General features: G+C 40.5%; 1 protein-coding gene across 2 annotated transcripts in view; it reads right to left on the reverse strand.

The window, feature by feature from the left end:
* LOC139754651 (ferritin heavy chain-like) overlaps nt 1-14,933 on the reverse strand; it is a 57,824-nt gene that overhangs the window by 19,879 nt on the left and 23,012 nt on the right. For both annotated transcript variants that reach the window (XM_071672177.1, XM_071672178.1), the window contains exon 4: nt 14,581-14,745. In XM_071672177.1, the coding sequence (XP_071528278.1) occupies nt 14,581-14,745 (165 nt within the window). The remainder of the gene's footprint in view (nt 1-14,580; nt 14,746-14,933) is intronic.

Consider the following 14,933-nt stretch of genomic DNA (forward strand, 5'->3'; position numbering starts at 1 on the left):
TAGATATCTGGGAGTGGATCTGGCAGCGGATGGAACCATGGAAGCGGAAGTGAATCCTAGGGTGGGGGAGGGGGCAAAAATCCTGGGAGCCTTGAAGAATGTGTGGAAGTCGAGAACATTATCTCGGAAAGCAAAAATGGGTATGTTTGAAGGAACATGCAGGAGGGTGAAAGGCGGGCAAGGAATAGAGTGAATTGGAGCGATGTGGTATACCGGGGTTGACGGGCCATCAGTGGATTGAATCAGGGCATGTGAAGCGTCTGGGGTAAACCATGGAGAGCTGTGTGGGGCCTGGATGTGGAAAGGGAGCTGTGGTTTCGGGCATTATTGCATGACAGCTAGGGACTGAGTGTGAACGAATGAGGCCTTTGTTGTCTTTTCCTAGCGCTACCTCGCACACATGAGGGGGGAGGGGGATGGTATTCCATGTGTGGCGGGCTGGCGATGGGAATGAATAAAGGCAGACAGTGTGATTTGTGTGCATGGGTATATATGTATGTGTCTGTGTGTGTAATATATATGTGTACATTGAGATGTGTAGGCATGTATATTTGCGTGTGTGGACGTGTGTGTATATACATGTGTATGGGGGTGTGTTGGGCCATTTCTTTCGTCTGTTTCCTTGCGCTACCTCGCAAACACGGGAGACAGCGACAAAGCAAAATAAATAAAATAAATAAAAATATATATTTATTTATTTAATATTCCCAAGCATACCTCACATGTCATAGAAGGTGACTAAAGGGGAGAGGAGCGGGGGGCTAGAAACCCTCCCCTCCTTGTACTTTAGAAACCCTCCCCTCCTTGTACTTTAACTTTCTAAAAGGGGAAACAGAAAAAGGCAGTCACGAGAGGAGTGCCCATCCTCCTCGAAGGCTCAGATTAGAGTGTCTAAATGTGTGTGGATGTAACAAAGATGAGAAAAAAGGAGAGATAGGTAGTATGTTTGAGGAAAGGAACCTGGATGTTTTGGCCCTGAGTGAAACAAAGCTCAAGGGTAAAGGGGAAGAGTGGTTTGGGAACGTCTTGGGAGTAAAGTCAGGGGTTAGTGAGAGGACAAGAGCAAGGGAAGGAGTAGCACTACTCCTGAAACAGGAGTGGTGGGAGTATGTGATAGAGTGTCAGAAAGTAAACTCTAGATTGATATGGGTAAAACTGAAAGTTGAAGGAGAGAGATTGGTGATTATTGGTGCATATGCACCTGGGCATGAGAAGAAAGGTCACGAGAGGCAAGTGTTTTGGGAGCAGCTGAGCGAGTGTGTTAGTAGTTTTGATGCACGAGACCAGGTTATAGTGATGGGTGATATGAATGCAAAGGTGATTAATGTGGCAGTTGAGGGAATAATTGGTATACATGGGGTGTTCAGTGTTGTAAATGGAAATGGTGAAGAGCTTGTAGATTTATGTGCTAAAAAAGGACTGGTGATTGGGAATACTGGTTTAAAAAGAGAGATATACATAAGTATACATATGTAAGTAGGAGAGATGGCCAGAGAGTGTTATTGCATTACGTGTTAATTGATAGGTGCTTGAAAGAGAGACTTTTGGATGTTAATGTGCTGAGAGGTGCAACTGGAGGGATGTCTGATCATTATCTTGTGGAGGCGAAGGTGAAGATTTGTAGAGGTTTTCAGAAAAGAAGAGAGAATGTTGGGGTGAAGAGAGTGGTGAGAGTAAGTGAGCTTGGGAAGGAGACTTGTGTGAGGAAGTACCAGGAGAAACTGAGTGCAGAATGGAAAATGGTGAGAACAAAGGAGGTAAGGGGAGTGGGGGAGGAATGGGATGTATTTAAGGGAAGCAGTGGTGGCTTGTGCAAAAGATGCTTGTGGCATGAGAAGCGTGGGAGGTGGGCAGATTAGAATGGGTAATGAGTGGTAGGATGAAGAAGTAAGATTATTAGTGAAAGAGAAGAGAGAGGCATTTGGACTGTTTTTGCAGGGAAATAATGCAAATGAGTAGGAGATGTATAAAAGAAAGAGGCAGGAGGTCAAGAGAAAGGTGCAAGAGGTGAAAAAGAGGGCAAATGAGAGTTGGGGTGAGAGAGTATCATTAAATTTTAGGGAGAATAAAAAGATGTTTTGGAAAGAGGTAAATAAAGTGCGTAAGACAAGGGAACAAATGGGCACTTCAGTGAAGGGGGCTAATGGGGAGGTGATAACAAGTAGTGGTGATGAGAGAAGGAGATTGAGTGATTATTTTGAAGGTTTGTTGAATGTGTTTGATGATAGAGTGGCAGATACAGGGTGTTTTGGTCAAGGTGGTGTGCAAAGTGAGAGGGTTAGGGAAAATGATTTGGTAAACAGAGAAGAGGTAGTAAAAGCTTTGCAGAAGATGAAAGCCGGAAAGGCAGCGGGTTTGGATGGCATTGCAGTGAAATTTATTAAAAAAAGGGGGTGACTGTATTGTTGACTGGTTGGTAAAGTTATTTAATGTATGTATTATTCATGGTGAGGTGCCTGAGGATTGGTGGAAATGCTTGCATAGTGCCATTGTACAAAGGCAAAGGGGAGTGCTCAAATTACAGAGGTATAAGTTTGTTGAGTATTCCTGGGAAATTATATGTGAGGATATTGATTGAGAGGGGTGAAGGCATGTACAAAGCATCAGATTGGGGAAGAGCAGTGTGGTTTCAGAAGTGGTAGAGAATGTTTGAATCAGGTGTTTGCTTTGAAGAATGTATGTGAGAAGTACTTAGAAAAGCAAATGGATTTGTATGTAGCATTTATGGATCTGGAGAAGGCATATGATAGAGTTGATAGAGATGCTCTGTGGAAGGTATTAAAAATATATGGTGTGGGAGACAAGTTGTTAGAAGCAGTGAAAAGTTTTTATCGAGGATGTAAGGCATGTGTACGTGTAGGAAGAGTGGAAAGTGATCGGTTTTCAGTGAATGTAGGTTTACGGCAGGGGTGTGTGATGTCTCCATGGTTGTTTAATTCGTTTATGGATGGGGTTGTTAGGGAGGTGAATGCAAGAGTTTTGGAAAGAGGAGCAAGTATGCAGTCTGTTGTGGATGAGAGAGCTTGGGAAGTGAGTCAGTTGTTGTTCGCTGATGATACAGCACTGGTGGCTGATTCATGTGAGAAACTGCAGAAGCTGGTGACTGAGTTTGGTAAAGTGTGTGAAATAAGAAAGTTGAGAGTAAATGTGAATAAGAGCAAGGTTATTAGGTACAGTAGGGTTGAGGGTCAAGTCAATTGGGAGGTAAGTTTGAATGGAGAAAAACTGAAGGAAGTGAAGTGTTTTAGATATCTGAGAGTGGATTTGGCAGTGGATGGAACCATGGAAGCGGAAGTGAATCATAGGGTGGGGGAGGGGGCGAAAGTTCTGGGAGCCTTGAAGAATGTGTGAAGTCGAGAACATTATCTCGGAAAGCAAAAATGGGTATGTTTGAAGGAATAGTGGTTCCAACAATGTTGTATGGTTGCGAGGCATGGGCTATGGATAGAGTTGTGCGGAGGAGGGTGGATGTGCTGGAAATGAGATGTTTGAGAACAATATGTGGTGTGAGGTGGTTTGATCAAGTAATAATAATAGGGTAAGAGAGATGTGTGGTAATAAAAAGAGTGTGGTTGAGAGAGCAGAAGAGGGTGTTTTGAAATGGTTTGGTCACATGGAAAGAATGAGTGAGGAAAGATTGACGAAGAGGATATATGTGTCAGAGTTGGAGGGAACGAGGAGAAGTGGGAGACCAAATTGGAGGTGGAAAAATGGAGTGAAAAAGATTTTGTGTGATCGGGGCCTGAACATGCTGGAGGGTGAAAGGCGTGCAAGGAATAGAGTGAATTGGAACGATGTGGTATACCAGGGTCGACATGCTGTCAATGGATTGAACCAGGGCATTTGAAGTGTCTGGGGTAAACCATGGAAAGTTCTGAGGGGCCTCGATGTGGAAAGGGAGCTGTGGTTTCGGTGCATTATTACATGACAGCTAGGGACTGAGTGTGAACGAATGGGGCCTTTGTTGTCTTCCTAGTGCTACCTCACACATATGAGGCAGGAGGGGGTTGTTATTTCATGTGTGGCCGGGTGGCAATGAGAATGAATAAAGGCAGACAGTATGTATTATGTATATGTGTATATATGTATATGTCTGTGTGTATATACATGTATATGTTGAGATGTATAGGTATGTATATTTGCATGTGTGGATGTATATGTATATACATGTCTATGTGGGTGGGTTGGGCCATTCTTTTGTCTCTTTCCTTGCGCTACCTCGCTAACACGGGAGACAGCGACAAAGTAAATAAATAAATAAAAATTATTTATTTATTATACTTTGTCGTCATCTCCCGCATTAGCGAGGTAGCGCAAGAAAACAGATGAAAGAATGGCCCAACCCACCCACATACACATGTATATACATACATGTCCACACACAAACATATACATACCTATACATTTCAACGTATGCATATATATACATATACAGACATACATATATACACATGTACATTATTCATACTTGCTGTCTTTATTCATTCCCATCGCCACCCCACCACACATGAAATGATGCCTACCCTCCCCCCACACGCATGTGATGTAGTGCTAGGAAATGACAACAAAGGCCACAATCATTCACACTCAGTCTCTAGCTGTCATGTATAATGCCCTGAAACCACTGCTCCTTTTCCACATCCAGGCCCCACAAAACTTTTCATGGTTTACCCCAGGTGCTTCACATGCCCTGGTTCAATCTACTGAAAGCACATCGACCCCGGTATACCACATCGTTCCAATTCCCTCTATTCCTTGCATGCCTTTCACCCTCCTTCATGTTTAGGCCCCGATCGCTCAAAATCTTTTTTACTCTATCCTTCCACCTCCAATTTGGTCTCCCACTTCTTCTTGTTCCCTCCACCTCTGACACATATTTCCTCTTTGTCAATGTCTCCTCACTCATTCTCTCCACGAGACCAAACCATTTCAATACACCCTCTTCTGCTCTCTCAACCACACTCGTATTATTTTCACACATCTTTCTAACCCTTTTATTACTTACTCGATCAAACTACCTCACACCACATATTGTCCTCAAACATCTCATTTCCAACACATCCACCCTCCTCTGCACAACCCTATCTATAGCCCATGCCTTGCAACCATATAACATTGTTAGAACCACTATTCCTTCAAGCATACCCATTTTTGCTTTCCGAGATAATGTTCTCGACTTCCACACATTTTTCAATGCTCCCAGAACTTTCACCCCCTCCCCCACCCTGTGACTCACTTCTGCTACCATGGTTCCATCTGCTGCCAAATCCACTCCCAGATATCTAAAACACTTCAATTCCTCCAGTTTTTCTCCATTCAAACTTACCTCCCAATTGACTTGTCCCTCAACCCTACTGTACCTAATAACCTTGCTCTTATTCATATTTACTCTCAGTTTTCTTTCACACACTTTACCAAACTCAGTCACCAGCTTCTGCAGTTTCTCACCCGAATCAGCCAGCAGTGCTGTATCATCAGCAAACAACAACTGACTCACTTCCCAAGCCCTCTCATCCACAACAGATTGCATACTTGCCTCCTCCAAAACTCTCGCATTCACCTCCCTAACAACCCCATCCATAAATAAATGAAACCAACACGGAGACATCACGCGCCCCTGCCGCAAACCGACTGAGAACCAATCACTTTCCTCTCTTCCTACTCATCCACATACCTTACGTCCTCAATAAAAACTTTTCAATGCTTCTAACAACTTGCCTCCCACACCATATATTCTTAATACCTTCCAAAGAGCATCTTTATCAACTGTATCATATGCCTTCTCCAGATCCATAAATGCTACATACAAATCCATTTGTTTTTCTAAGTATTTCTAACATACATTCTTCAAAGCAAACACTTGATCCACACATCCTCTACCACTTCTGAAACCACACTGCTCTTTCCCAAGCTGATGCTCTGTACATGCCTTTACCCTCTCAATCAATACTCTCCCATATAATTTCCCAGGAATACTCAACAAACTTATACCCCTGTAACTTGAGCACTTAACTTTATCTGCTTAGCCTTTATACAATGGCACTATGCATGCATTCTGCCAATCCTCAGGCACCTCTTCATGAGCCATACATACATTGAATAACCTTACCAACCAGTCAACAATACAGTCACCCCATTTTTTAATAAATTCCACTGCAATACCATCCAAACCTGCCGCCTTGCCGGCTTTCATCTTCCGCAAAGCTTTTACTACCTCTGATCAAGGAGAAGGGAAAGACCAAACTGGAGTTGGAAGGATGGAGTGAAAAAGATTTCTAGTGCTTGAAGCCTGAACATGCAGGAGTGTAATACATATGCATGGAAAGAGTAAATTGGAGCTGTGAGGTATAAAATGGACTGAGCCAAGGAATATGGATTAGCCATGGTAAGCCACATAAAGGTTTGTGGGGTATGATTGTGGATAAGGGGCTGTAGTTTTGGTACATTACATTACACATGACAGCTACAGAATGGATATGAACAAATGAAGTCTTTTTGTTCATCATTCCTAGCACTACCTTGCTAATGCAGGGATCAGTAAACAATTATTACAAAGAAAAATTCTAAATCCATATTCCCTTCATTTCATAAAAGGCAACTAAAGAGGGTGAGAGCAAGGAGCTGGAAACCCTCTCTTGTATTTAAACATTTCAAAAATGAAACAGGAGTCAAGCAGGGTGTGCTCATCCTCCTCTAAGGCTTAGGCTGGAGTGGCTCAACATTAGGGAATGTAACCAAGATGAGAAGAAACAAGAGATAGGTAGTATGTTTGAGGATAGAAACCTGGATGTTCTGGTTATTGAACAGTACAAAAACTCAAGTGTAAAGGAGAAGAATGGTTTGGAAATGTCTGAGGAGTAAAGTCAGTGGCTGGTGAAAGGACAAGAGCAAAAAACAGAATAACACTTCTGTTTATGCAGGAGTTGTGGAAGTGTGAAAGAGTGTAAGGAGGTGAACTGTACACTCATATGGGTAAAAATGAAACAGGATCATCACAGGTGGATGATTATAAGTGCTTGTGCACTTGGCCATGAAAAAAAGATCATGAAAGGCAAGTGTTCAGGGAGTATCTGAGTGCGTCAGCTGTTTTGATGCAAGACACCCAGTATTAATGTTGGGTGATTTAAATGCGGAAGATGAAAGCCGGCAAGGCAGCAGGTTTGCATGGTATTACAGTGGAATTTATTAAAAAAGGGGGGTGACTGTATTATTGACTGGTTGGTAAGGTTATTTAATGTATGTATGACTCATGGTGAGGTGCCTGAGGATTGGCAGAATGCGTGCATAGTGCCATTGTACAAAGGCAAAGGGGATAAGAGTGAGTGCTCAAATTTCAGAGGTATAATTTTGTTGAAAAAATGCAATTGAGTGGGAGATGTATAAAAGAAAGAGACAGGAGGTCAAGAGAAAGGTGCAAGAGGTGAAAAAGAGGGCAAATGAGAGTTGGGGTGAGAGAGTATCATTAAATTTTAGGGAGAATAAAAAGATGTTTTGGAAGGAGGTAAATAAAGTGCGTAAGACAAGGGAGCAAATGGGAACTTCAGTGAAGGGCGCAAATGGGGAGGTGATAACAAGTAGTGGTGATGTGAGGAGATGGAGTGAGTATTTTGAAGGTTTGTTGAATGTGTTTGATGATAGAGTGGCAGATATAGGGTGTTTTGGTCGAGGTGGTGTGCAAAGTGAGAGGGTTAGGGAAAATGATTTGGTAAACAGAGCAGAGGTAGTAAAAGCTTTGCGGAAGATGAAAGCCGGCAAGGCAGCAGGTTTGGATGGTATTGCAGTGGAATTTATTAAAAAAGGGGGTGACTGTATTATTGACTGGTTGGTAAGGTTATTTAATGTATGTATGACTCATGGTGAGGTGCTTGAGGATTGGTGGAATGCGTGCATAGTGCAATTGTACAAAGGCAAAGGGGATAAGAGTGAGTGCTCAAATTTCAGAGGTATAAGTTTGTGGAGTATTCCTGGTAAATTATATGGGAGGGTATTGATTGAGAGGGTGAAGGCATGTACAGAGCATCAGATTGGGGAAGAGCAGTGTGGTTTCAGAAGTGGTAGAGGATGTGTGGATCAGGTGTTTGCTTTGAAGAATGTATGTGAGAAATACTTAGAAAAGCAAATGGATTTGTACGTAGCATTTATGGATCTGGAGAAGGCATATGATAGAGTTGATAGAGATGCTCTGTGGAAGGTATTAAGAATATATGGTGTGGGAGGCAAGTTGTTAGAAGCAGTGAAAAGTTTTTATCGAGGATGTAAGGCATGTGTACGTGTAGGAAGAGAGGAGAGTGATTGGTTCTCAGTGAATGTAGGTTTGTGGCAGGGGTGTGTGATGTCTCCATGGTTGTTTAATTTGTTTATGGATGGGGTTGTTAGGGAGGTGAATGCAAGAGTTTTGGAAAGAGGGGCAAGTATGAAGTCTGTTGTGGATGAGAGTGCTTGGGAAGTGAGTCAGTTGTTTGCTGATGATACAGCGCTGGTGGCTGATTCATGTGAGAAACTGCAGAAGCTGGTGACTGAGTTTGGTAAAGTGTGTGAAAGAAGAAAGTTGACAGTAAATGTGAATAAGAGCAAGGTTATTAGGTACAGTAGGGTTGAGGGTCTCGTCAATTGGGAGGTAAGTTTGAATGGAGAAAACTGGAGGAAGTAAAGTGTTTTAGATATCTGGGAGTGGATCTGGCAGCGGATGGAACCATGGAAGCGGAAGTGGATCATAGGGTGGATGAGGGGGCGAAAATCCTGGGAGCCTTGAAGAATGTGTGGAAGTCGAGAACATTATCTCGGAAAGCAAAAATGGGTATGTTTGAAGGAATAGTGGTTCCAACAATGTGGTATGGTTGCGAGGCGTGGGCTATGGATAGAGTTGTGCGCAGGAGGGTGGATGTGCTGGAAATGAGATGTTTGAGGACAATGTGTGGTGTGAGGTGGTTTGATCGAGTAAGTAACGTAAGGGTAAGAGAGATGTGTGGAAATAAAAAGAGTGTGGTTGAGAAAGCAGAAGAGGGTGTTTTGAAATGGTTTGGGCACATGGAGAGAATGAGTGAGGAAAGATTGACCAAGAGGATATATGTGTCGGAGGTGGAGGGAACGAGGAGAAGTGGGAGACCAAATTGGAGGTGGAAAGATGGGAGTGAAAAAGATTTTGTGTGATCGGGGCCTGAACATGCAGGAGGGTGAAAGGAGGGCAAGGAATAGAGTGAATTGGATTGATGTGGTATACCGGGGTTGACGTGCTGTCAGTGGATTGAATCAGGGCATGTGAAGCGTCTGGGGTAAACCATGGAAAGCTGTGTAGGTATGTATACTTGCGTGTGTGGAAGTGTATGTATATACATGTGTATGGGGGTGGGTTGGACCATTTCTTTCCTCTGTTTCCTTGCGCTACCTCGCAAACGCAGGAGACAGCGACAAAGCAAAAAAAAAAAAAAAAGTAATGTGACAGTTGAGAGTATATCTAGGGGACATGGGATATTCAGTAAGTGAATAGAAGTAGTGAAAAGCTTGTAGAGTTGTAATGAAAAAGGAATGGTGATTGGGAATGCATGGTTTAAAAAGCAGGATATATACAAATATTATCCCTGGGGATAGGGGAGAAAAAATACTGCCAATGTGTATGCCCTGCGTGTTGTAGAAGGCGACTAAAAGGGGTGAAAGCAGGGGGTTGGAAATCCTCCCTTCCTGATTTACTCTGCAAAAGAAGGAACAGAAAAGGGGGCCAAGTGAGGAATTTTCCCTCTCAAACCTCAGTTCTTAATGCTACTTTGCTAATGCGGGAAGTGGAGAATATCTATGAAAAAAATATATAAGTACACATTTACAAATAAGAAAGATGTTCAGCAGGTATTATTGGATTACATATGAACTGATAGGCATGAAAAAGAGACCTCTGGATGTGATTATGCTGAAAGGGGCAGCTGATGAGATGTCTGATCTCTACCTTGTAAAGATTTTTTGAGGTTTTTGGGAAAAGAGGAAGCATTATGGGTGAGAAGAGAGGGGTGAGAGTAAGTGAGCTTGGAAAAGAGACTTATCTGAAGAAATACTGGGAGAGATTGAGTGTAGAACAGCAAAAGGTGAGAATAAATGAAGTTAAGGGAGTAGGCAAGGAATAGGAGGTATTTGGGGAATTGATGCTAATGTAATTTTCCTGCAACCCATTCTGTGTCCAGCAACATCTAACTCAGAACCAGCAGTTGACAGATTAGAACCTCTCTGACATCAGAACTGAAGCTAAAAATGTTATGACATGATGCTGATGGGCAACTGTCTTTGCGTGGGTGTGCTTACAACAACAGTGAATCTAATTCACAACATAAAGATTGCAGAGAAAATTCATAGTGCTTTGGTCCACTCTACTTCACTGTCTGCCTAGGTAACCAAGAGGATTAGAAATCCACTATGGAGAAGGAGAAAATGCTCTCATTATACACAGAGCATGAAACAGAAGAAAAGCAACCTAAATAACTCAGCTAAGGTTATGAGAACTTATGGAGGGCAATCAGAATAGCCAAACCACCAACACATGACAAGATCTCAAACATCAGCACTGACTTTCTGGTAGCTTCTTATGTGATTCACATTTCAAAAGTTCTCTCTTATCATGAAAGGGGCCTCATCCACAATATGGTGAAGTGTCTGCATTATAGCTATAACAATTGCAAATGGATGTGCATGTACCCAATTTGCCCCAATGAAAACTGCAGATCACAACAATTAAATTTGAAATGTGGAATGTAAATTCACCCTTACAAAAATTTAAGCAATACATTAATATTTTTCAAACAAAGTAAAAACAAAAAAGTCAGCCAAAATAGTAATCCTTTTAGAAATTTAAATCACATTTGCAGGCACATGCATGTGCATTAATGATGTAGGCAGCAGGCTTGAGTGTGTCAGTTATGGTCTACCTTCATGTCAAACAGTTGTTCATCCAAGATTTTTCCACACTATTTGGTGTAATTCCATTCAAAATGTCTGCAAAGAGGCCATCAAGTTCAAGTGCAATTAGTGCAAATAAAGAAATTACACTGGATAGAAAAAAAAATGTTTTACAAAGGTTTGATGTTGGAGAAAAATTTAGCACAATTGCTAAAACTCTGGGGCTTGCTAAGTTTAGTGGGCACAATACATCATAACAGAGAGAAAATCAAGTTAAGTGCTCAAGTTGCAACACTGTCAAGTACTCGAATTCTCCTTTTTCACTGAAGTGAAGTGCTATTGAATATAAAAAGACTCCTAAGTATATGGATCAAAGACCAAACCTAATGTAATATATCATTAACTATCATGGTTATTCAAACTTGTAATATGCCTTTAACTATAATGGTTATTCAAACTAAGTCCACGAGCTTATATGATGATTTGTTGAAAGATTCTCCATTCTGTCCATACATAAAATCTCTCTTTGTCAAACATACGACTTGACAACACTTTATTCACACAGCTCATTCTTTGTAACTCTAGATTTTCCTATGGTGAATAACATGCACTAGCCCTGCTTTTTGGCAATATGGTAAGGGCATTAAATAGAAGTAGTAGGATGGAAGATTTAGGCATTAGCAATAGGTAGGAGTAGTAAGTACAAACATTAGGCACGAGCATTAGGGAAAAGCAGTCAGTAGGAACATTAGGTAGGAGCTTCTGCAAACACTGCACTATTGTTGCACTCTGCCAGAGGCTTGTTGAGGGTGAGGCACAAAAGGATAAGAAGTAGCACTGAAGTTCACTAGTTAAGGAAACTCTATTGTTGTGGCCACCCATTTGAGGGAGTTTCTGGAGGGAACAGGCATCAAAGATGTAGAGAGAAAGATATATGAAAAATGAGGTGGTAGTGGATGTTCACAAGAAAAACCCTCCAAGGTAAGGTTGGTTTGAAAGGTTTAGGACATTACTTACACAATATTAAACAAAGTGGTAAAACTAACAGTTAAGATGTTGAAATCGTAAGGAACTATTCAAATGAATTGAATAATTTTATCAAATGAGGTTGCATACCAGAGCAAGTATACAATATCAATAAAGTATAAATACAAAGGAAAAGAAGTCTGCATCAGGCTTCAAGGCACCGTATATTATCTGATAGTATATCTAGGATGCTTATTGCTGCTGATTTTTTAAGTTTAAAGCTCTTCCCAGTGTACAGATTTGAAAATCCAAAGGCTCTGAAGGGCTATGCCAAGTCTAACTTACCATTAATTTGGTGCTGATCTAGAAAGGCTTGAATGACTAAATGTTTCTCAAGACTGGTTTAACTTCAGTCCTGCATGGAAAAGTACTGTGCTAAGTATAACATTTCCAACAAAGCATTACTTCTCTTAGACAATGCACCAAGCCTCCCAGTGTACTTACATAAACCTTCCAATAATGTTAGAACTAAGTACATCCCCAAGAACACAACAGCAAAATGTTAAGTAAAATTTCTAGTTATTGTTATAAAGAACTTTTAGGGAAATGACTAAAGCAACTGATGTTAAGGATAAGCCAACAGTTCAAAATGTTAAAAAAAAACTTTAATATCATTTAGCAGGGTCGAGGAAAGAAGGGAATGTTTATGCTATGAACAATGTTTGGAGAAACATATGGCTAGAATGTATCACCAACTTTAAAGGCTTTCCATCAGCAGAACCTGCAGATAAAGTTCTGAGTACATCGCTAAGAACACAACAGCCAATGAATGAAGTTATGTGAGATTTATAGAGTTAATATTTACAGAGAACTTTTAGGCAAATTATTAAAGCAACTGATGGAGTAGATAAACCAACAGTTCAAAATGTTCAAAGAACTTTTGTATTATTTAGCAGAATCATGGAATGAAGGGAATATTTATACCATGAACAATGTTTGGAGGAACATTTGGCCAGAATGTATTGCCAAATTTACAGGCTTTCCATAAGCAGATAAAGGCATTATGGAACTAGCAAACCATGCTGGGTTTAAAGGCATCGTGGTGGAAGATGTGATGCAACTGCCGAATTCACATAGAAAATATATGTCAAATGAAAATCTTGTATTGTTGAAGCAGCAAAGGTCATCATTAAAGAGGCAACATCCATACCATCTCAACTGACAATAATTCATGTCAAAAACTTTTGCTCAGAGAGAAGTTGGAGAAATTTTAAGTGCTAATATGCCAACTGAGAATGTAGCTTAAAGGTTGCATGATCACTACATGATGCCATGGACTGCAACAAGGAGTTATACAAAGAGAAGATGCATGGGCAACAGCAAACAACTAGAGATGCTTTTCTCATCATCAGGGCAGAGCCTACAGCACATGATGAAGGTGATGATAAAGAAGACAATGATGATTTACAAGATAACTGTATTCCACCACATGCCCACTGCCATTACCAAATTACACATCACTCGGCAACACTTCTAGTAAATAAAACTTATGCACAGTTGTGTACCTGCTATTATTTATGGTGCAAAAATCTTTAAAGCTATCTAATCTATATCTAATGTTTAAAAACGTATATCCACTTATAATTATGTTTTTGTTACTTCTGTTGACCAAAAAAATTCCATATGAATGCATCTTCATTCATAACATGAGAGTATATAGAAATTCATGATACAAATACTGTCAAGAATACATCCCTTCTGTAATACTGGCACCTATGTATTTATAGGGTATTAACAGTAATTAATCTTTACTTTTCTTTTTCTTTCATACTATTCGCCATTTCCCGCATTAGCGAGGTAGCGCCAAGAACAGAGGACTGGGCCTTTGAGGGAATATCCTCACCTGGCCCCCTTCTCTGTTCCTTCTTTTGGAAAATTAAAAAAAAATGAGAGGGGAGGATTTCCAGCCACCCGCTCCCTTCCCTTTTAGTCGCCTTCTATGACACGCAGGGAATACGTGGGAAGTATTCTTTCTCCCCAATCCCCAGGGATAAAATCTTTACTGTTTCCATTATTTTTACTTATAGTCCTCATGATACTATGTTCACACTTGCCTCCTAATAAGAGAGGATGGATAGACATTAGCTTGTACATTACACTCAAGGAGCTGTAATAGAAAATGTTGCCAATCAGGCAACAATGCCAAAGCAGATGGTCATCAAACAGTTAAGATTTGATGATGATAATGCATTTAAATGCGTGCATAATCATTACCTCCCCCTACTCGTGGCTAAGATGGCCAACTAATACCAAGCCCTGTTACAAGCCATATGACAAAATGCAAATGGAACCACTTCATACAATGTTACAGAGTTTTTAAATGGTCTTTTTGTGCAGGTCCTGTAGTTGTTATATCAGACATACTTGCTTAAATCCAGCCAGTAGAAATATAAACTCTGGGTACAATGCACATTTTGATAAATCACAGACAAAAACCTACAAATTAAGAGCATTTAATTTAAGAGGTTTTTACTGTAGTTGCAATGCAATCAGAGAGACATGTAAAATGAGAAAATCAATGACGAAAGGTACATATGGCAGCACAAAATGTATGGAATGATGAAATGGTAAGCAAGATATTTTGGTAAAATTATGTAAAAAAAATGTTTAAAGGAAATACTCCTCTAGCATTTTGAAACAAAATTTCAATAGTACGTAAGATAATGAGCAACCAACCTTGTTAGAGAGATTTATCTCATAGTGGTTAAAGCCTGGGAAGATACCTCGGGTGTTGAGGTAATTAAGCATTAAGACTGCATGGCCCCTCTCTTCTGTTGCAGCCTCAAACATGAAGTTTGCAATACCTGGCCGGTCCACAGAATCCTGAGCAAAATGTGCACCCTAAAAATAGAAAAACAATAAAAAGATAGCAAATAGGTTTTCTTTATTAAAATCATTTAATATAACCATTCTTCTTTACTTGAAGTAGGCTTTGTACAAACTAATAACCTTGCAATAACAATCCCTCACTCAAAACTTATGAATTATACAATATATAACTAATGAGCAGAATGAAAATCAAATCTTAC

This window comes from Panulirus ornatus, chromosome 17 (assembly GCF_036320965.1).
Source record: "Panulirus ornatus isolate Po-2019 chromosome 17, ASM3632096v1, whole genome shotgun sequence".
NCBI lineage: Eukaryota > Metazoa > Arthropoda > Malacostraca > Decapoda > Palinuridae > Panulirus > Panulirus ornatus.